General features: G+C 38.7%; 1 protein-coding gene across 1 annotated transcript; it reads left to right on the top strand.

Annotated features, from left to right (window-relative positions):
- Nucleotides 1-1,681: 1,681 nt before the first annotated feature.
- On the top strand, nt 1,682-18,798 carry ASNS (asparagine synthetase (glutamine-hydrolyzing)). The gene is made up of 12 exons (XM_063099901.1): nt 1,682-1,769; nt 4,743-5,014; nt 8,837-9,074; nt 11,304-11,489; nt 11,756-11,857; nt 12,610-12,737; nt 13,811-13,937; nt 15,142-15,248; nt 16,418-16,518; nt 17,648-17,729; nt 17,819-17,974; nt 18,498-18,798. Exons 2-12 carry the CDS (start codon nt 4,766-4,768, stop codon nt 18,705-18,707), a joined length of 1,686 nt encoding a protein of 561 aa, XP_062955971.1. The 5' UTR covers nt 1,682-1,769; nt 4,743-4,765; the 3' UTR covers nt 18,708-18,798.
- Nucleotides 18,799-20,494: the final 1,696 nt, after the last annotated feature.

Raw genomic sequence — 20,494 nt, 5'->3', positions numbered from 1 at the left:
GCTCAACAGGCCCGCACCACTAGCACCCCGATAAAAGATGTTACATGTTTATCTTCCCTGGTTCAGCCAGGTGTTCAGAGGATAAGGGGGGGCTGGTTCAGTCCTTGGGACTGGCTGTCTCCTGGAATGTGTGCCTGGTTCTGCCTTGACTTCTGCCTGACCTCTTAAAAGCTGCTTCACTTAAAATACCTTTAGATATGTTTTCCCCGTTTTAGTAAGTGCTTACAGGAATAATTTGTGCAGGTTAAGCTAAAGTCATATTTCTCTGTTACTTTTCTGTTACAATTTGTGCAGGCTAAGGTTATATAAGCAATAGTGCAGGTTAGAGTTACAATTTTTATAACACTGCCTAATAAGTGAGGGCAGTGCTGGTACCAGTTCAACAGTGCTTTAAAATGGAGAGTACCCCCTCTAAAATTCTCTGTGCAGATAATAAAGAAGAGAAAAAATCAAATTTTAGGATAATGCTCCAATATAAGAATAGGAATGAAATCTGGAAAAGAAAAATATAATTAATCCTAAATGAAAATTATTCATGTTTAGCAAAAACAAGCGAGGTTAGGCCAGCCTCTTGCTCTTTCATCAGTGCCTCCAGGACACCCAGCTATTCTGGTCATTTACACACAGGCACAATGTGATGAAAAGAGAATGGCCTTTGAATCCAGACAAACCTGGTTTCACATCCTAGATCTCCAAGTACCAGGTGTGTGAATTTGGATAATTTACTTCTAACTAGGCCTAACACAAACGTACTCATACTGCACAGTTATTTTGACTTTCAGCGAGGTAGACTTATATTGTAGAGATGAAAAAAAGTTAATTTCCCTCCCTGAGTGCCATGCCTCTAAAATACTCTCATCACTTTAGGACTTAGAATTTGAGGGCTGGAGGGATCCCCTTTAGTCTCTAATTTTCTTATTTTAATGACTGAAATCTAAAGAGGTTATAGGACATACCTGTGGTCACAAAAATAGTGGTAAAATTCAGACTGGAACTCAATCCTTTCCTTAAAGTGAAATATGTCAACAACTAAGTGTAATGAGGAATCAAATGAGCTTGGGACTCAAAAGATTAAGTCGACACAAGCAAGAAGGTCACAGTCTGGTTGTAGCGGGACAATCAAATGGCAAGTTTGTTGGTGATCCTTCACAAAATGAAAATACACTAAGCTGTGTGTGAACAGAGGAAGGAGATATTTAACTCTGCCTGGAGGTACAGAGAAGAGCATAATGAAATCTATCTTGTAGTTAGTAAAAGGCCACCCTTCCAGCTACTCCCACCTGCCTCACCATTTATTATTTTAGCAAATATTTGTGTATCCACATCAACGTATCAGATGCTCTCTTACTAAGCGGGAAATAAGACTTTAAGGGTATTGGGGAGATCTCCTGCGGAGGGGATACTGCAACCAAAACTGGTGATTTCTCTCGGTACAAACCAAGAGCACAAGACCCTATTCTAACAATTAGGGGGTAACCGTAGGTACCAATGGGGCACCTGGCCAGACCTCGGAGGCGATCTTTAAGCAGGTACCCTCCCACGTCGAGGAGTCGGAAAGGTAATCGCTGCTGCGGGCTCTCCGCCCCTCCACCCCGGGCCCCGCCCGGCCCCGCCCCGCCCCGCGCGCGGGTTGGCCGGCGCGGACATGATGAAACTTCCCGCAAGCGTTACAGAAGCCGGGCTGACATTCGGTGGGAGGAGGCGCCGCCCGCCCGCCCGCCGCCGCGCTGGCCTCCGCTTCCCCGCCAACCGGACCCGCTCGCGCCCAGGTAAGCCGGGCCCGCCGCCCCGCGCAGCGCCGCGCCCGCGTGCCTCGGAGCTGCACCGGGTGGGGAGGACGATGCGCCGCAGCCTGGCGCCTGCAGACGCGGTTCAGGGCGCCCTGCGGGTTAGAGAGGCCCGGGCGCCGCCTTGATTGTTGCGCACCTGGGAGCCCGCTGGCCGGGAAAGACCGCTCTCGGAGTCCGCCGAGAGATCGAGGGGAGGCTGCCGGAGGCCAAGTCTCTCCGGGGAGAAGGCGGCGGCGGCCTAAGTTAGCCCCGGTAAAGGTTATTAGTTTTTACCATATGGCGGCGAACCCTGTGGACATTATCGTGGTCCGCGGGCCCTGCTGCGGACCGACTGGAGCGCGCACGTGGCCGCGGCGCAGATGGATGTCGTGGGGGCGATGCGGTCTCTTGGTCCTGCTCTAGGAGGGAGGGTCTCTGGCATTGTCAGCTGTCAGACACTGCCTGGATGTCTGTACCCACCCCATCAACTCACCTAGACTCCCCTCACCTTGCCTCCTTACCCCCCCCCTTCTTTGTAGACTGCAAGACTCAGCAAGTGACGTGCTGAGCAAACCCTACGAGGAGGAGATTGTTTAGGGACACAGGCGACTAAATACGAGAAAAGGCAGAAGAACTGGTATACCTTTTCTCAATGGACAGCTGTTCTACAGAGCTGGCTTCAGATTAATGTTCCTGTTTAAATAAAGGGACAGTTTTCTTCTCGGCCCGTGGCCTATGTTCTTTGTTCCCTGTGCATGGTCCTGGGTGCTTGCTTAATAATTTAAAGCACTGATAACTCTTTTGTTTGTGTTGATTTTATTGCTGTAAGACTAACGTAGTCTTTAACTTGTCCAGGAGTTGGTTACTGGGATCTTAACATAAGAATAAGGTGATATGGTGAAATTTAAGTAGTTGGTAAGTAGAATAGGAATTAAATGCACTGAAAACGTGCTGTCCTGTTCGGTAGCTAGCAGCCACGTGTAATACTCAGCACTTGAAATGCCGGCTAGTCTGAACTGAGATGTGCTGTTGACTGTAAAATACACCGGATTTTGAGGATTTATTAGGAAAAGCAATATAAACTCTCTCTTCAATAATTGTTTATATTGATTATAGGTTGAAATGGGTATATTGCATTAAATGAAATACGTTTAAAATGAATTTCACCTTTTTCTTTTGACTTTTAATGAAGCTAGTAGTATATTTAAAATTACATATGTGGTTAACATTTCTATTGGACAGCAGTGCTGTAGAAGTTTATGAGGAATATGGAAAATTACTGGGAACAGATAAGAGCAGTAGGAAAAAGCATTGCAGGTAGGATCTTTGCCCTCCTATAAGATAGATTCCAATAAAAGTAACTGATTGTAATTTAAATTTGCTTTTTACTGCTGGAGAATTAGTATGCTTCACAAACTTTTGTTCTCCCTCTTTCCCCTCCAATTTAGTGGTTAGGGTGTGTTTCCTATAACAGGCTTAATACTGGGATTCACTAAGTAGCATTAAGAAGACTTGCCCTAGTGACCACACTTGATTTTCAAAGCACTTTCCCAACCCATTTTTAGTTGCTATAGAGTCAGAGGTAGATGGCTTATTAGTAGTCATCTAGTTAAATCTCAGTGAATTTTCACACCAACTCTCAAAATCAATCTTTTATTATAGGCTATTTGGCCAAGTGCATGGAAGGGACTGCATAGGACATGTGGTACTTCATTTCCAAATTGCTTGAGTTGATACCACTTTCTATTACTTTGATCTGATCATATTGAAAGGCTAACCAAAGCTTTGGTTCATTTAGATGCAAGTGAAATATCTTCAAAGGATTGCTCAAAATGATTGACATAACTTGAATATGTATTTTTTTCTTTAGGATGTTTGACCCAAATTATGTGGGTATTTGCTGCCGATTTGCATTTTTTTACAAGGACCAACGTAGTTATTTTTCAAGTTACAGATATTTTTCAAGTTACAGATATATTTCAAGTTACAGCTGATTGGAGCTGGCAGGATACAAATAAAACAGCCCTTTATTTCAAGGTTGAGAATTCGAAATTGCAAAGTAGTTAACATATGTAGGAACTATTTATTTAGTTCCTGGCCTATAGGGATGAGCCAAGTTGTTTTTCAGGGATGTTGTTGGAGTATATGTCCCACCTACTTTTTTTTGTTGTTGTTGACCAAGGCAGCTTTGAGACATAAATATCTGAGAACATTTTTCTCTTGTAGAACATTTCGATAGTGAAATTTTGTATCTTCTTTCAACTTTAAATGTTTTGTTTGTTATAAAGCCAGGATATATAATATCATGTTATATTGCTTTTTCTCTAGGCTTTTTTTCAATTTCAATCACATTTGAATAAATCACTTAGAGGTAAGCTAAAAGTTTGAAACATTTGTAAGAGCTGTATATCTTAATATTACTCTTTAGCAGTATGTATGAGCTTCTACTCTACCCACTTGATTCTACCTGCAGTTAGCACAGGTAAAGAGAGGGCATTTCATTGTCAAGGAGACCGGAGAGGAGACTTTATTAATCTGGAGAGTCTCCTGGATCTTTTGAGGGCTTTTGAGGTTCTGGGGTGGAGACATGGGGCTGGATCTTTGGCTAGGTTGGAGCAAGCCTGCATGTGTCTTTTTGGAGCAAACCTAGGATGCAGAGACAGAATGCAGCCTGGATGCTGCCAGCCCTAACCAACCGCCAAATCTTGAGGAGGGAGAGAAGTAGGATTTGGCTGGGTGCTAAGCTCTTGTAGCAGGTTAGATGTAAAGGTCATTCATCTTTTCCGAATACTTGTCAGTAAATTAAATCATTCTGTACTCCTATGTACCTGCCAACCAAATAGAAAATTGCTTTAGATGAGGTATTTTATATTTTGGTCTTTGAAGTGGTTTATGCCAGTTTCTGGAATCAAGATTTAATACAGACTTGGATTGGATATTGAGTATTTGATTGGTCTGGTTTTATCTCCATAGAGAGCCTGTAGCTTCATTGCACCATGTGTGGCATTTGGGCCCTCTTTGGCAGCGATGACTGCCTTTCTGTTCAGTGTCTCAGTGCTATGAAGATTGCACACAGGGGTCCAGATGCATTTCGTTTTGAGAATGTCAACGGATACACCAACTGCTGCTTTGGATTTCACCGGTTGGCAGTGGTTGACCAGCTGTTTGGAATGCAGCCAATTCGACTGAAGAAATATCCTTATTTGTGGCTCTGTTATAATGGTGAAATCTACAATCACAAGAAGGTAAGAAAAATGAAAACAGAAGATGTCTGAATATGATTAAACCTCAGAGCTAGCTGGTTATGATAATATATATTTTGTATAATGCTTTTTGCTTTTGAAAACACTTTTGTGTTATCTCATTTTCATCAGGGTACTGCTGCTCAAAGAGGTGAAATGACTTGGTCACAAAAAAGTCACAAAAATGGGGATTACAATTCAGTTTTTGTGGCTCTTCGAATGGTTTTTTCCCCTATTATGAATTTAAATATTTGTTAGAGCCTATGCTAGGCTCTGTGGTAGGCACTGGGGAAATAGTGGTAAAAAAGAGAAGTAGATCTGCTCTATTATACATATAATATGGAAATGAGAAAATGAATATGTATCCAGTGAATATGAGGGTACTTCAAAAAGTTCATGGAAAGATTCATATGATCTTTCAATTTTATTTTTCCATGAACTCTTTGAAGTACTCTTACATGGGAGATCCACTTTCAGGAAATGTGATCAGAGAAGGCCTCTTGAAGAAGTGACACTTGAACTGAGACCTAATGGACAAGGCTCAACTAGCAAGGCTGGGAAGAGCATTTCATGCAGAGGGAATAGCTTATGTAGAATCCCTGAGGTGGGAAGCATCCTGGGATTGTAGTAGTAAGTGATTGTGGTGGGCGGGGTGGGTTGGGAAGGTAGGCAGGACCAGATCAAGCAGGGCTTTGTAGCCGTGGTAAGGAGCTGGGGTATCATTCTAAGAGCAGTGACACTGGAGGATTTTAAAGCAGGGATAGAATTTAATGGTTTGGAGATGATCGTGTTTATAGCTTTTATGTGATATTGAGATATATTTGTTGCAACTGTGTACTTTCCTTAATCAGAGCCAAAGGGCAGACAAGTAGACAGATGCAATGGCATGCAAGAAGTAAGACTTTTAGCAGCATTAAAATTGGAACAGCTTTCTTATCTGGTGAAAACTTACTTTTAAGGTAAGGGTGGGTGACAGGATAGGAGTTCTGCCCCTGGAAACTGAATTTGATAAGAATCTGCCAATCCAGGATTATCTGGCTAGTGTTTAAGAAATTTTTTTATCTACATTTTGCAGTTATTTTTTGTTTGCCACTCCCCTCCCCAACGTTTGATTTTGAAAAAATTTCAACCATACCGGAAAGAACAAAGCAGTGAGCACCTCGATTGAATAATCATTGTTTTGCCGACACACACACACACACACACACACACACACACACACACACACACACACACACACACACACACACACACACACACACACACACACACACACACACACACACACACACACACACACAGTAATTTTTTGGCTGAATCATTTGAGAGTATTTTGCAGATATTATGACACTTTATACCTAAATGTGTAAGCATTTATCTCCTAAGAATAAGGACATTCTTCTAGCTAACACCAATACCCTTATTAAACCTAAGAAGCCATCATGCCATCTAATATCCAATTTATATTTAAATTTCCCCAAGTGTCCCAAGAATATCTTTATAGCTATTTTTTTGTTTTGTTTTGAGCCAGCTTTCAGTCAAAGTAGTGATGTGTTTCTGTATTTTCTGAGACTTCTTGATGTATGCGTATCATTCATTGGTAGGGATTTCTGCTGTAGTTACCCTTTGGACATTTTTATCCCTGAACAATAGCTTTTGCCATTGTTGCCTGCTTATAGGAACACTCTCAATAAATAGGCTTCTCATTCGAAACATTTTATAGTTATTCAGCAGATTCCTTTCATATATTAAGGGCCTGCTCTACATCAGGCATCATTTTTCTGGATGCTTGGAGATGAAATGGTGTAAAGGAAAGGTAAGAATGGCATTTCATGCTAGTGCGAGGTAGAGGAGGGGAGCAGTTAAGACTTCTTTCTAAGTCAAATTAGTATCATAAACATGAGAACGCTAGGTTGTATTATGGCAACGATAACCTGGCTGGTTTTTACCTTCAATAGTTAGGAAACACCTTGTTTTACTTGAATAACACTGCTGCTTTTGTTAATTTTGTTAAAATGTTATAAGAAGTTAAATATCTTGAAAATATGTCTATTCTAAATTAGCCAAATATGTTATGTTTTTAAAAGCAAAGAATTTCCATTGCTTCTACCAAGCATCTAAGCTTATGCAGTTTGGGCAGCTGTAAGTCCGTCTCAAGAGTAGAATGTATATTTTAGGCTTAAGGAAAGTATTCTACAGCGTAAGCTCCAACCACCCCCCCAACGTGTTTTTTTTTTTTTTTTAAATGAAAATAACATTTACTATTACTAATAAAATACAGCCAGAGGTGTGCTGGGAGTGGAGGGAGACTGAAGGAAAGGAGGAATCCCAGTAAATGCTGGGGCCAAGAGGAGGCCCTCTCACTGCAGGGGAGTGTCAGGAACCCACAACCAACATGTCAAATGCCAGTGTGACTTCAGGACGATGGCGAGATATGGGGCTTTTATCTAAGGGACAGCATTGGAGTGTGGTTTCAGGAGAGCAGGAAGTGGTACACATGAATCATTAACCAAGGAATCCTTCTCCTTTTTGGATAAATCAACTGCAAGGTTTAGGTCAGATAGGAGGCTGGGAGTGGGGGAAGTAGATTTGGGAAACTGTTGCTTGCTAGTATTACAGGATGCTTTAGTGTCACTTATCCTTCAAGTCCTTCAGCCCGGAAGAGTCATCAGAAGACTGTTTTTAAACCCCACCTGCTAGTGACCGGATCATCCCTGGTAGCAGGAAGGAGTGACCAGGTGGTGGCTTTGTAATCATTGGAGGCAGTCAAAGCCCATTTTTGGACAGTTCTATGAATGCTTATAGACAAAAGGTTCACAATTTATGGAGTGAGCTAGACTGTGAAGTGGATTAACATGCCATACATGTACATATAGGTTTACTTTTGAAATTTAAAAGTATATTTTTAATGTTTAAACTTATCCAGGATTTCCACCTGATTTTGTTCATGTTTAACCTCTTCTCTCTCCATTGTCACCCAAAAATGAGAGTACAAGTACGGAGAAAGGAATACTGAGGACTCTCTACCCTCACCAGTGGTGGTGGAGAGCCTTGGTGGGTGTGACTTAAACCCTTTCACACTATATGCAGTGCCAGTCATGGTCTCTTTGCTGTTCCTTTGGGACGTGTGAACTAATAAAGCTCTACTGTGATTTTGTCTATCATTGAGATGTAGCTTTAATGCCATTGCAGTGGAGGAAGGACTGGACTACATTTTGTTGTCCACCCCTGGGGACCAGCAGCTTTGTTTTGGCCCATGTATCTCTAATATTGTTACGGAATCATTTATTTGTCAGGGAGTGGTGCCAAATACGTTTATTTTGTCCTTCTGCTTTATCTTTTCATAGGTTGGTATTTGAGGCTGAACTGGAAGAATCAGCCAATACCGTATTCCTAAATCAAAAGTTTACAGTTGGAGAAGACACTTTTTTTAGTGTCATGGCAACTGGGCAACCTATTTTCTTAACTTAAATATATATGTACATATGTATACATATTAGTATGTATATAAATATGTATACATATGTATAGTATGTGTATAATATGCATTTCCATCCCTCCACATGTTGCTGTTTTTGTACGTTGCCACTGTATTCTATTTATCAGAACACAACTAAAATTGTCACAGGTTCAAATTTATGTTGTAAAGAATTTGCAGAATTGTGATTTGAAACAGCTGTGTTTTGATAATGCCATGATTCTAGTAAATCACCAAAGTGCATAAAATGATCATAGATCACAGAAACGGTGAAACAGCTTTGCAGTAAAGAATTATTAGTGAATGCACAGATTTTAACAATTTTATTTTGCTATTGCTTTCTTAAGATGAAACACCATTTTGAATTTGAATACCAGACTAAAGTGGATGGTGAGATCATCCTCCATCTTTATGACAAAGGAGGAATTGAGCAAACAATCTGTATGCTGGATGGGGTGTTTGCATTTATTTTACTGGATACTGCCAGTAAGAAAGTGTTCTTGGGCAGAGATACCTATGGAGTGAGACCTTTGTTTAAAGCCATGACAGAAGATGGATTTTTGGCTGTGTGTTCAGAAGCTAAAGGTAATGATACAGTTTTTCTGTAGATTTTCATTATTGTCCTGGTTTTGGGTATCTTCTAGATCATGTTTGAAAATCTATAGTGGGCAATCCAAAATTTTACAGGTGACTAAGGAAGTCACAGATTCTGTGAGTTTTGTTTTGTTTTAAAACAGAGGAGTTGGACTCTCTTTTTCATTACTTAAAATTCTGTAATCCTTGAAGGATGTCTATAGTACAGTCATTTTTTTTGTTGTTGTGCTAATATGCTTTGCATCTGGTTTGATTCTGTATGTATTTTCAAGTCTTCCTGATACATATTGTAGTGGTAGGGTAGGCCCTGCAATTATTGCACTGTGGTACCTGCTGTAGTTATAGCACAAGCAAATATTAGCTTTTGTTTTGTTTTGTTTTGTTTTTTGGCAGCTGGCTGTGTGGGGATCCTTGGCCTTGGTGTTGCAACACCACTCTCTGATCAGTGAGCTAACCAGCCAGCCCTAATACGAGCATTTTAAAACAGCTTTATTGATATATAATTTATATACCATATAATTTACCCTTTTAAAGTATACAATTCAGTGATTTTTAGTGTATTCACAGATATCTGTAACCAACACCCCAATCAATCTTAGAAATTTTTCATCTGCAAAAGAATCCTTTTACCTTTAACTGTCATTCTCCATGCCTCCATATCATAATCCAAAAGCCCCCATCCTCACTCCCATCTCAGCCCCTGGCAACCACCAATCTGCTTTGTGTCTCTGTGGATTTTCCTATTCTGGACATATATGAATCATATCATTATGTGAGCTTTTGTGACTGGATTCTTTCACTTAGCATAATGTTTTCAAGATTTCTCTATGTCACAGCATGTGTTATTTACTTGCTTTTTACAGCCAATGATATCCTATTATGTGGATATACCATATTTTGTTTATCTGTTTGTCAGTTGGTGGACATTTGTGTTGTTTCCACATTTTGGCTAATATATATAATGCAGTTGGTAATATTGCATTCAAGTTTTTGTGTGGACATGCATTTTTCATTTCATACCTAGGAGTGGAATTGCTGGGTCATATGGTAACTATGTGTAATTGTTTCAGGAATTGGCTGATGATTACTTGATATGGAACTATAATCTCATGTCCAATTTACCCTCTGAAATTTTTTTTATTTTGAGGCTGGCTGGTAGGGGGATCCAGACAAACTCTTGACCTTGGTGTTATAACACTGCATTCTAACCAACTGAGCTAACTGGCCACCCCCTGAAATTTCTTGATTGTTCTTTTCTATGTCCTTAATGCTGCCCTTTTCAAGACTGAATGATCTCACCTAGAGTGAGTGCTGTGACAGTTTTCCTTTCCCATTGTTTTTAGAATAATCCATCAAAAACGCATCTGATCATGGAACTCCCTGTGTAAAACCTTGTAATTATTCTGCATCACCTGCAGGTTTGTGGAGCTCGCTTGAGCTCTGCCAGCTAGTGAGGGGATCTGGGTCCCTTGTTTGGTCTTTCAATTCAACACTACACAGATTACTGTGCTGACAATCTCAGTTGTAAATCTTAATGAGTATTCTGTGTAGACAGGCTGTTACTATTTACAATAAAACATTGATTTTGTGTTAAAGATCATAGTGATGTCAAGTTGGGTACTGTCTGTGAAAATTTATTGAGAAAATTTAAAGTATAAGGTTTTATTAACACAGTGTATAGCAACTAGTTAAGGGATAGATGTCTGACTAATTGATATCTGACTTTACAGTATCTAACAGTGGAATATTTTTCTTGTTAAAGGATTGGGAACCATGGCTGTTTTCTTAAAATACCTCAGTGCTGACAAAGAAATGACCTCCAAGATACCATAAAATTAACAGATTCAAGTTCATTTCTTTGCTTCATAAATGTGTCTGTCTTCTCTTTTTATACTTGTTTGCTTTATTTTGGAAAATAGATGTTCTTGATCAGAAATTCCAGCTAGGGAAGAGAAATTGAACACTGGAGATTTTCCTATTGCTTTGAATTACTAGAAATCATTGTAATTTTGCTGTATATCTCTCTGCCATTATTATCTCTCGTAAGTAGATGGTAGGGCTTTGAGTGATTCAATTTTTTTCTCTATTTTGCTTATATAATGGGTATGTATTTGCATTTAAAGAAAGAAGCTATATAGAAAGGTAGCCAATATTAACTAATTGGGAAAGCATTGTGAAATGTTACCTAATTTGAATAAAGGTATCTTTATGAATTTGTAGGTCTTGTTACACTGAAGCATTCCACAGCTCCCTTTTTAAAAGTGGAGCCTTTTCTTCCGGGACACTATGAAGTGTTGGATTTAAAGCCAAATGGCAAAGTTGCATCTGTGGAATTGGTTAAATATCATCACTGTAGGGATGAACCTCTGCATGCCCTCTATGACAATGTGGAAAAACTCTTCCCAGGTAACAAACACCTACCCACCTATTCCTCACCCCTTCCCCCCAGAGGAAAAAAGTTATACAGTTATACTCTCACATCATTTGAATGATTTCAGTTTTGAGACCTATTTTATTTCCTATTTCCTTTGGTGGTAACACATTAGGATTTGGCAGGTTCCACTGTTGAGCAGATGCCGTCATGGTAGATGTGCAAGATTGTGTGTCTCATTTCAATAACTAATTCTGCCCAAGCTTTTCTGGAGCTGTTTCATTTACTTCTGTGTTTCTAGGTTTTGAGATAGAAACTGTGAAGAACAACCTCCGGATCCTTTTTGACAATGCTATTAAGAAGCGTTTGATGACAGACAGAAGGATTGGCTGCTTTTTATCAGGTAAAGGCAGTTAAAAACCTAATTATATTTAGTATGTGTTTGTTTTAAGTGAAATGATTTGTAGCAATCCTTTTGGTTTTGGCTATAAAATATTTGCTATATAATTTAATATTTCCGTCATAGGATGAAAAAATTTTTATAAGCTGCATTTAATATTCATAGTAATACTGCAACTTAGAGTTACACTATAGCTATCCTGTTGTTTTAAGAGTGAGCTCATAAACATTTTTTAGAATTCTATTTAGTGATTTTTTTAACCAATTCCAATATTGCTACCATTATCACAGTTTATATATTATATTTTTCTCTTATTAAAGTTGATTTCAGTTTACAATATTTGGGGGTTTTAAATGAAGGAAAGAAAGCAGAAAGAAACAAAGAACCAAAAAAAGAGAGAAACAACCACCACAATAATACACTGAATTTTCAGAAGGAGTGAACAGAACTGTGGTCACGAGAGGTGGGATATGGGGAGGAGTGAGGGGGGTTAGGGAGAAATTGGGTAATGGACACAAAGATTAATTATGTTTTATAACAATGAATATGCTAATAATCCTGATTTGATTATCACATATTATATACAAATACTAATAGTCAACTCTGCACCCCACCAATATGTATAATCAATTGTTTCAATAAAAAATAATAAATAAATGGTAAAACAATAATCTTGGTGTTTAAATAGGAATGTGAATTATACGTGTCCCTCCCTGTAAGGCACACAACCAGTGCATTTTCTGTCTTGTGTGCAGGGGGCTTGGACTCCAGCCTGGTGGCCGCCACGCTGCTGAAGCAGCTGAAAGAGGAGCAGGTGCAGTATGCTTTCCAGACCTTTGCCATTGGCATGGAGGACAGCCCTGATTTACTGGCTGCTAGAAGGGTAAGATGCTGTGCCTGGTATGTAGTCAGAACAGACTTGTCATTAGAATGAAAGTTAAGTCCATAATTGATGGTTCTGCTTCTGCTGTTGTATTGACTTGGGTAATTGTTTTAAATTGAATATATTAAAATATAATGGAATGCCTGTTGAATATGCACTGTTTTGTGTGCTGTACTCTGGGTACTTTTATCTACCACAACCCATACAGTCCTCACAAAGACCTGATGATGATAATTCTGTCCTTTTGAAAGACAGAGGGCGGAGGGTGGTGGTTAAGATGTGGGCTGTGGAGCCTGACTGCTGTTTTCAAATCCTGGCTCTATCACACAAGTCTTCACTTACGTAACGAGAGTAATAGTGTCTACTGTGGGATAGTTTTGAGGTGAAAGTGATACAATTCGTATAAATTGTGTAGGATAGAACCTAGCATGTAGTAAGTCCTTACTGTTTTTCATTTTGTATAAAGCACTATGTTTAAAACTACAGGCAGAGTGGACCTTGTCTGTATTCAGTGTGTGGGAGACCTGGTTCCCACTCCAGAAGAACTTATGTAGCATTGATGAGAAAGAGCTAGAGAGTAGTCCCAATGCAAGTTGATCAGTACCGAGAATCCAAAATAGCCGAAGAAAGCAGAATGAGGAGAAAGCGCTGTTCTCTTAGGAGTAACCTCCTGGATGTAAAGTTAGGCATTGCAGACGGGCCAAAAGGAGGCCAAGTGTAGGGTGGTGGGACCATGTTGGACCAGAGAGAGATGAGGTTGTGTAGGAAAACAGGTGCGGGGAGGGAGGCTGGTGCTGCCAGGGGCCTCCTGACTGCTAGGTTGAAGCCTTGGAGTGGGAAGAGCTGATGAGAATGCATTTCTTGGTCGAGTGGAGCAGAGAGACTGAGGCAGGCAAGGGCAGCTGGCTGGGTGGGGCTTAAATGTGGTAGCCTGAAAAATTATTTCCTCTGATTTTGCCTATTTTTCACTATTGTTGATTCATAATGCCTTGTACACTACGGTCATGTTTCGTTTTCAAGGGTAGTTCTTTTCTTTAAATAACAAGTATATGAATATTTCTTTATATAATCAGGTGGCAAATCATATTGGAAGTGAACATCATGAAGTCCTCTTTAACTCTGAGGAAGGCATTCAGGCCCTGGATGAAGTCATATTTTCCTTAGAAACTTATGACATTACAACAGTTCGTGCTTCAGTAGGTAAGGTATTCTATATTAAAAAGGTTTTTTTAATACTGAAAAAGTATAAGGTTTAAAAAATATTATTTCAAGCAACAGCTTAAAAAACATTATTCGAGAATGAATACAAATTAAATTCCTATGTTATCGATAGTTTAAGCCCATTTAGGAATTTTCTGACTCTCCTTTGGAGTGAAGGGAACCATAAATACATAGCTCAGCCTCCACATTTATTATGGCATCGCTTCCCAAGAGGGTGGATACATATTTTCTGTCCCCTCTCGTCCAGTTCCTCTGTATAATGTTTCTTGGGTGATAGTCTGTATAAAATGGGGAACTAGATCTATGTTGTAGTGCATTCTCCTTAAGGAATAGTAATTTTAGATGTATTTTGGTAAATACTTCGTCACAATATTAGTTTTATCCTGTGGATGCATATCGAGATTGGAAGTATACCCCACATCAGACTGATCCTGTGTTGTCGAGCCTTCGATATGCTACTGGCTTAGATATGCATCTCTTTTAAGAGACTTGCCTTGAAGTGCAAAAAATCTTAGGTGTTATTATGGTTTATAGCCCTTGGGAGCATCACAGTAAATAACAGATATACAGTATATCTGTGGTATTGAAATTTCATGGGGCAGGGACAGGATTAGGAAAAAAAAAAAAAAGTCTAAAAAGCCTCCTTAGGTAGAGTGATGATAAAAACATGGTTGAGAAGAAATACTGGTTTAGAAGAAATTGGAGGAGGAACCAAGCAGGTGTGTTTTAATAACTTAAACAGTCTCCTTAGCTATATGTGAAATTTGGTAAATGGGGAGTGGTGGGGAAAAAAACAACAAAATTAAAACTAAATGACCAAAACCCTTATTCTTATTTTTGCATAGTACTAACAGTATGAAAGGCATGATTTTTAAGCATTTTGAGTTATTGTTCAGTTTAGCAAATTTCAAGGTGGACATTCTCGGTCTAAAAACATTAGAATTTTAAAATCTGTTTATAAAAGTGTAGAATGGTTCAGGGCTGTTTTATTGCAACACTGTAACTTTTAGATTAAATATGTGTAAATGGCTTATAAGTATAAAGTCATTATTCTGGAAACTACTTTTTATTAATATGATGTCCAAAATAGTAAAGCTTGCAATTGTTTCCGAAAGCCAAATAAAGGGCATTTTTGGGGGAGAGTTATGTTGACATTAACATTAACTTCTGTCTCTTATTTAAGGTATGTATTTGCTTTCCAAGTATATTCGGAAGAACACAGATAGTGTGGTGATATTCTCTGGAGAGGGATCAGATGAAGTTACCCAGGGTTACATATATTTTCACAAGGTGAGCACTCAGAAATGGAGGGATATTTGTGTTAGATTAAGAAAAGCGTGAATTATTTGACTCTTTACTGTTGTCTGTTCTTTCGGTATAACAGTCACATTTTTGAGTGTCTTTTGAGTTATATGAGGAAATCTGATAGTGTCTACTTTTATATTTATATTTTGGGGGGAAGAAAGAAGTGTTATTTTTTAATTTAATTTTTTTTTTCCATTGTGGTAAAATATATATAACATTTTTAAGCAAGCACTTTTAAACATACAGTTGCATGGAATTAATTACATTCACAATGCTGTGTAACCACTGCCTCTCTCTGTTTCTAAAACTTTTTCGTCATCCTAAACACAAACTCTGTACCCATTAAGGAATAATTTCTCATTATTCCTTCCCCCTCAGTTTCTGGTACCCTTTAATCTATTTCTGTCTCTGAATTTTTTTTTTTTTTAATTTATTTTTTCTCAATTGGCTCATGATAATTGTATATATTTATGGACTACAGTGTGATATTTGGGTACATTTACACAGGATGCAATGATCATGTCAGGGTATTTAGCATATCCATTACCTCAAACATTTGCCACCTCTTTGTGCTGGAACGTTCAGCATCCTCTCAGCTAGCTACTTGAAGTTATACAGTAATTTCTTATTGACTGTAGTCTCCCTATATCTTACTCTTCCTATCTCTCTACAGTTTTGTATCCACTGGCCACCATATCCCCATTCCCCCCTTCCCCTCTCCTTACCAGTCTTTAGTAACCACTATTCCACTCTCTAGTTCTATGACATCACATTTTTTGCTCCCATATGTGAGTGAGAACATGTAGTATGGGGAGACATCTTAATAGTGTCAGATAATTTTCATTCTTTAAAGCTAGTTAAGCATGAGAATCCCCTTTCTACTATTTCTTAATCCCCTGTGGAATTATGGCGGCTGCACAGTATGTCCAGTTTTGTTCCGATGCTGGCAGTTTGGGTGGGAGGCAAAGTATGCTTTATGAAGCATTGTTTGCCTCTATTCAGTCATTTACTCCTTTCCCTAAACTTTGTTTAGCTTTTTGTCTTACCCACCGTTAGCACTGGAATAGATGTAAGAGGGAGAAATAAAAACTGTTTTGTGTGCCAAAAGCAAAGCTGTTGGTGTTTGGAGCTTCAGCTATTTGTTCATAAAATAGGCTCCTTCTCCTGAAAAAGCTGAGGAGGAGAGTGAGAGGCTCCTGAAGGAACTCTATCTGTTTGATGTTCTCCGTGCAGATCGGACTACTGCTGCCCATGGGTAACGTGTTTTTTTAAAGAAATGGTTATAAAAAACCAAAAAGCTCAGTGGCTGATTTTTTTTTTTTCCTCTGTTCAGTTGTGAAGTATGACTCTAATAGAGAGAATGAAGCTTGTCTCTAACTTGGCCCCAAAAGAATTAGGCTAAATTAAAAGTGCTGTTCTGGTAATGGAGAGAGGTCTTCTGTAGATTGTTGTAGACAGAGCTTCCATCTTTAAAGGGTAACAGCATTCTGCTCACATCGGAACAACCAAGAGGGAAGGCAGCTGCAGCTAGACTGTCTTTTTAACAGACGTAAATGTTATAAACTCCAGATAGCAAGTATTGAGCACCTGCCCAGTCCATTTGGTGCCGCAGTGACCCTCAGGGTATAGGACAATGAAGATGCAAGAAGTTTGATTAAGTTATAAAAGCAAGTTTCTTTGGTGTCATTTCTGGTCAGCTAAGGTTTTCACATTTTAGCTGGTCATGTTGGAGAATTGAAGATTTATTGTATATGATAAGCAATTGACATTAAATGTTTTAGTTGCTTCTACTGAAGTACCCTTAAATTAGAAAGTAATTAAACACGGGGTTGGGAATGAGCTGAATCTGTGGTTGTTATTCTATTCACTTGTCCTATTCAGAGTCACTAGGATTCAGGGACCCAATGATATGGCACTTGGTGAAATATTGTGAAACATTGATTTATATTGCATATTGTATTTGAATGATTAATCATTTGTAAAAGATACTCAATTTTCATCACATTTGATAACAGAAGAGGTGGTCTCACATAGAAAAAACTTTGAGTCAGAAAGGTGCAGGAAAGGTACATTCTTAATGATTGGTGCACTTGTGATCCTTAACTTTTTCTGGTTTTTGAGATATGCATTTAACTTACACAGAAAGGAAAGTAAAATAATAGTCTCAGTTTCCCTCCCTAGATTAGATAATATATATTATTTTGAATGAAGATTTTCTTATTCATCTCTTAGTGTAGAATGTCATTTGGAGGGTTGTAAACATGACTTTATGATCTTAAAATTATGCAGAATCTTGTTAAATTGCTAGGAAACTGAATGAGAACCTAAACTAACAGGCACTAAATACCCATTTTGATTTAAATTTTTGTTTTCTCTCCTTTAAGCCTTGAACTGAGAGTCCCATTTCTGGATCATCGATTTTCTTCTTATTACTTGTCTTTGCCACCAGAAATGAGAATTCCAAAGGTAGGTAAACCAGCTCAAGATAAAAACTGTCCACTGCTATCAGGTTATATTTGTAACTTTTACTCATTCTCCTTTTGTTTTCGCATCAGAATGGGATAGAAAAACATCTCCTGAGAGAGACATTTGAGGACTCCAATCTGATACCTAAAGACATTCTCTGGCGACCAAAAGAAGCCTTCAGTGATGGAATAACCTCAGTTAAGAATTCCTGGTTTAAGATTTTACAGGAATATGTTGAACATCAGGTATAATATATTTAAAAACATTTTCTGGAATAGCACGATTTAGATGCAGAGCTATAATTGCTGTTCCTTTTGTATTTAGCTTGAATGTGTATGTAGGAGAGATTCACAGTCCCTATAAACAATACCTCTTTTATGAGAATTATATAAGAGTTAAGTAGCACGAAAGATTATAAAGTAGTATCTAGAATTGAAAGAGAGAGAGGAGACTTACTATACTGACCTTCATTTAACACGTTTTGGGCACCTGATGGGTGCCAAACATTATTAGGCACAAGTGAATAAAACACTCAGACTCAGAGCCCCCAAATATTAGAAATATACATATGAATGTTTTTTAAAAGTCAATGTGCCTATGCATAACATGGATATTTTAGCATTTTCCAAGTGATAGATGATTCATACTGTCTCCTGTACGATTTATATATAGGCTTGCTTTTTCTTAATTTTTTGTTGGTTTATGAAATCAGATCAAATACAAGTATTTTCATGCCATTTAAAAATAATTTTACACTTATTTTTACAGGTTGATGATGCAATGATGGCAACTGCAGCTCAGAAATTTCCCTTCAACACTCCTAAAACTAAAGAAGGCTATTACTACCGTCAACTCTTTGAACGTCACTACCCAGGCCGGGCTGACTGGCTGACCCATTACTGGATGCCCAAGTGGATCAATGCCACTGACCCTTCTGCCCGCACTCTGGCCCATTACAAGTCAGCTGCCGAAGCTTAGGTGCCCTCCAAACTGTAGAAGAAAGTAAATGTTTCTTCTTGTTGTGAAGGCTAAGGAGGACTGGAGACACATAGGGGACCAGTGAGGGTCGACCACCCAGGTTTACTTGGGCATGAAAAAAATAAAAATCTTAGATCTAAAATGTTGCTCTAGTCATGTATATTCATGCAGTCTGATGCTGGCAAGAACTTGCAGCACTCTCCTGAAAGAGCTACCTGAGAAGACATTTGGGTCTCATGCACACATGTCTTGTCATTCTAGAGCAGGGGTCAAACTTTTTAAATAAAGGGCCAGGCAGTAAATAGGCTTTGCGGACCTCTGTTGGAGCCATTTAGTTCAGCCATTGTAACGCAAGAGCAGTTACATATATAATGTGTAAACAAATGGGCATGGCCATGTTCCATTAAAACTTTATTTATAAAAACAGGTGGTGGGTCAGAGATGGACCATGGGCTGAAGTTTGTTGACACTTGTTCTAGAGCTAAGCATTTCTGATAAAAGGAAAAAGTATTCTCACCCTAGTTGGGGAAGGAAAGTATAATAACATTCAGTGAACAAGTAGAAGATTTTCATTTGAGTGCTCATTGGTTGTTTAGGGACAACATTTTGAAATGCATTGTAAAGGTGAATTTAGCTATTAGGAACTTTTGAAGTAGAAGCTGCTGCTTTACAGGTAAATATAAGAATGCTTGATGGGAAGAGTGAATAGGCAGGAATTTAGCTGGTAAGTGGGAAGATGGGGGTTGTTTGAGGCTAGCTGTAGGCCTTCACCTACACTTTAGAAATTTCTCCAGGAAACAGGAAATGTCATTAATTAGTGCTAGATGAGTTTTAATGATTATCTTGTATTTGTAGGTGCTTGAATTGCTGAAACCTAGTATGATATGGTTCTAGGCATATCCACTCTAAATGGCACAGTGCACATTGCAAAATTAAGATATGGCATAAGCCAGAAACTGCCCATTTTTGAGGATGCAGGGTTTGGCTCCATATTTTTAATTTTAGTGACTGTGAGATCTGGGATATTTAGATACCACCCAGAAGTTTGATAGTATCTTAAGAGATACTTAAGCCAATTTCATAGCAGCAAACTAGGTCAATCATAATGGCAGCAAGTTGCTAGATTTCAAAACTACACATAAGACCTGAATAAGGTTTTTAGCACATGGGATAAAGTTAGTTTTTTCTCTTCCTTTGCAACTTAAATAGTAGAAATTGGAAAAATGGTAGCTGCTGGGGTCAGGTACACATGACTGAACAGCTTATGTATATTGCCAAGCCTGTTTTCCTGGACCATTCTGATACTGGTAATTTAGTGCAAAGGAAGTGTGCTGCAACTAATCCATATAGCACTGCTAACAAACAATCCAGGCCTTTCAGGCATAAACTAGAAGATTCTTAGCTGATACCATCCTGCCATTTCGGTCTCACATGAGCACCCTCGTGAATGACCTGCCCTTTAGAGGTTTATTCCACTTTGCCTTAATCACTATCCTAGAAAAGTTACCACATAGTTTGAAAGAATAATATACTTCAATTTAAAAAATGAAAAGTAAAAACCACCTAAAATCCTACCATAGCTTTAAAAGTTTTAAAGTTTTCTTGCAGCTCTCTTGTTAGACATGCACAACTGTACATATGTAGGTAGATTATCTTAGTTAACATAGGCCTTAAAGCTTCTTAAGTCCTTTACAAGGAAAATATAAAACGGAACTAATCATGAGTCTATGATAGTCCAGCCTCAAAAAGATTATGCTCCACACTTTGTGGGAAATTACTTGCATCAG

This window comes from Cynocephalus volans, chromosome 6 (assembly GCF_027409185.1).
Source record: "Cynocephalus volans isolate mCynVol1 chromosome 6, mCynVol1.pri, whole genome shotgun sequence".
Lineage (NCBI taxonomy): Eukaryota > Metazoa > Chordata > Mammalia > Dermoptera > Cynocephalidae > Cynocephalus > Cynocephalus volans.
This window is presented reverse-complemented; position numbering and strand designations above follow the sequence as displayed.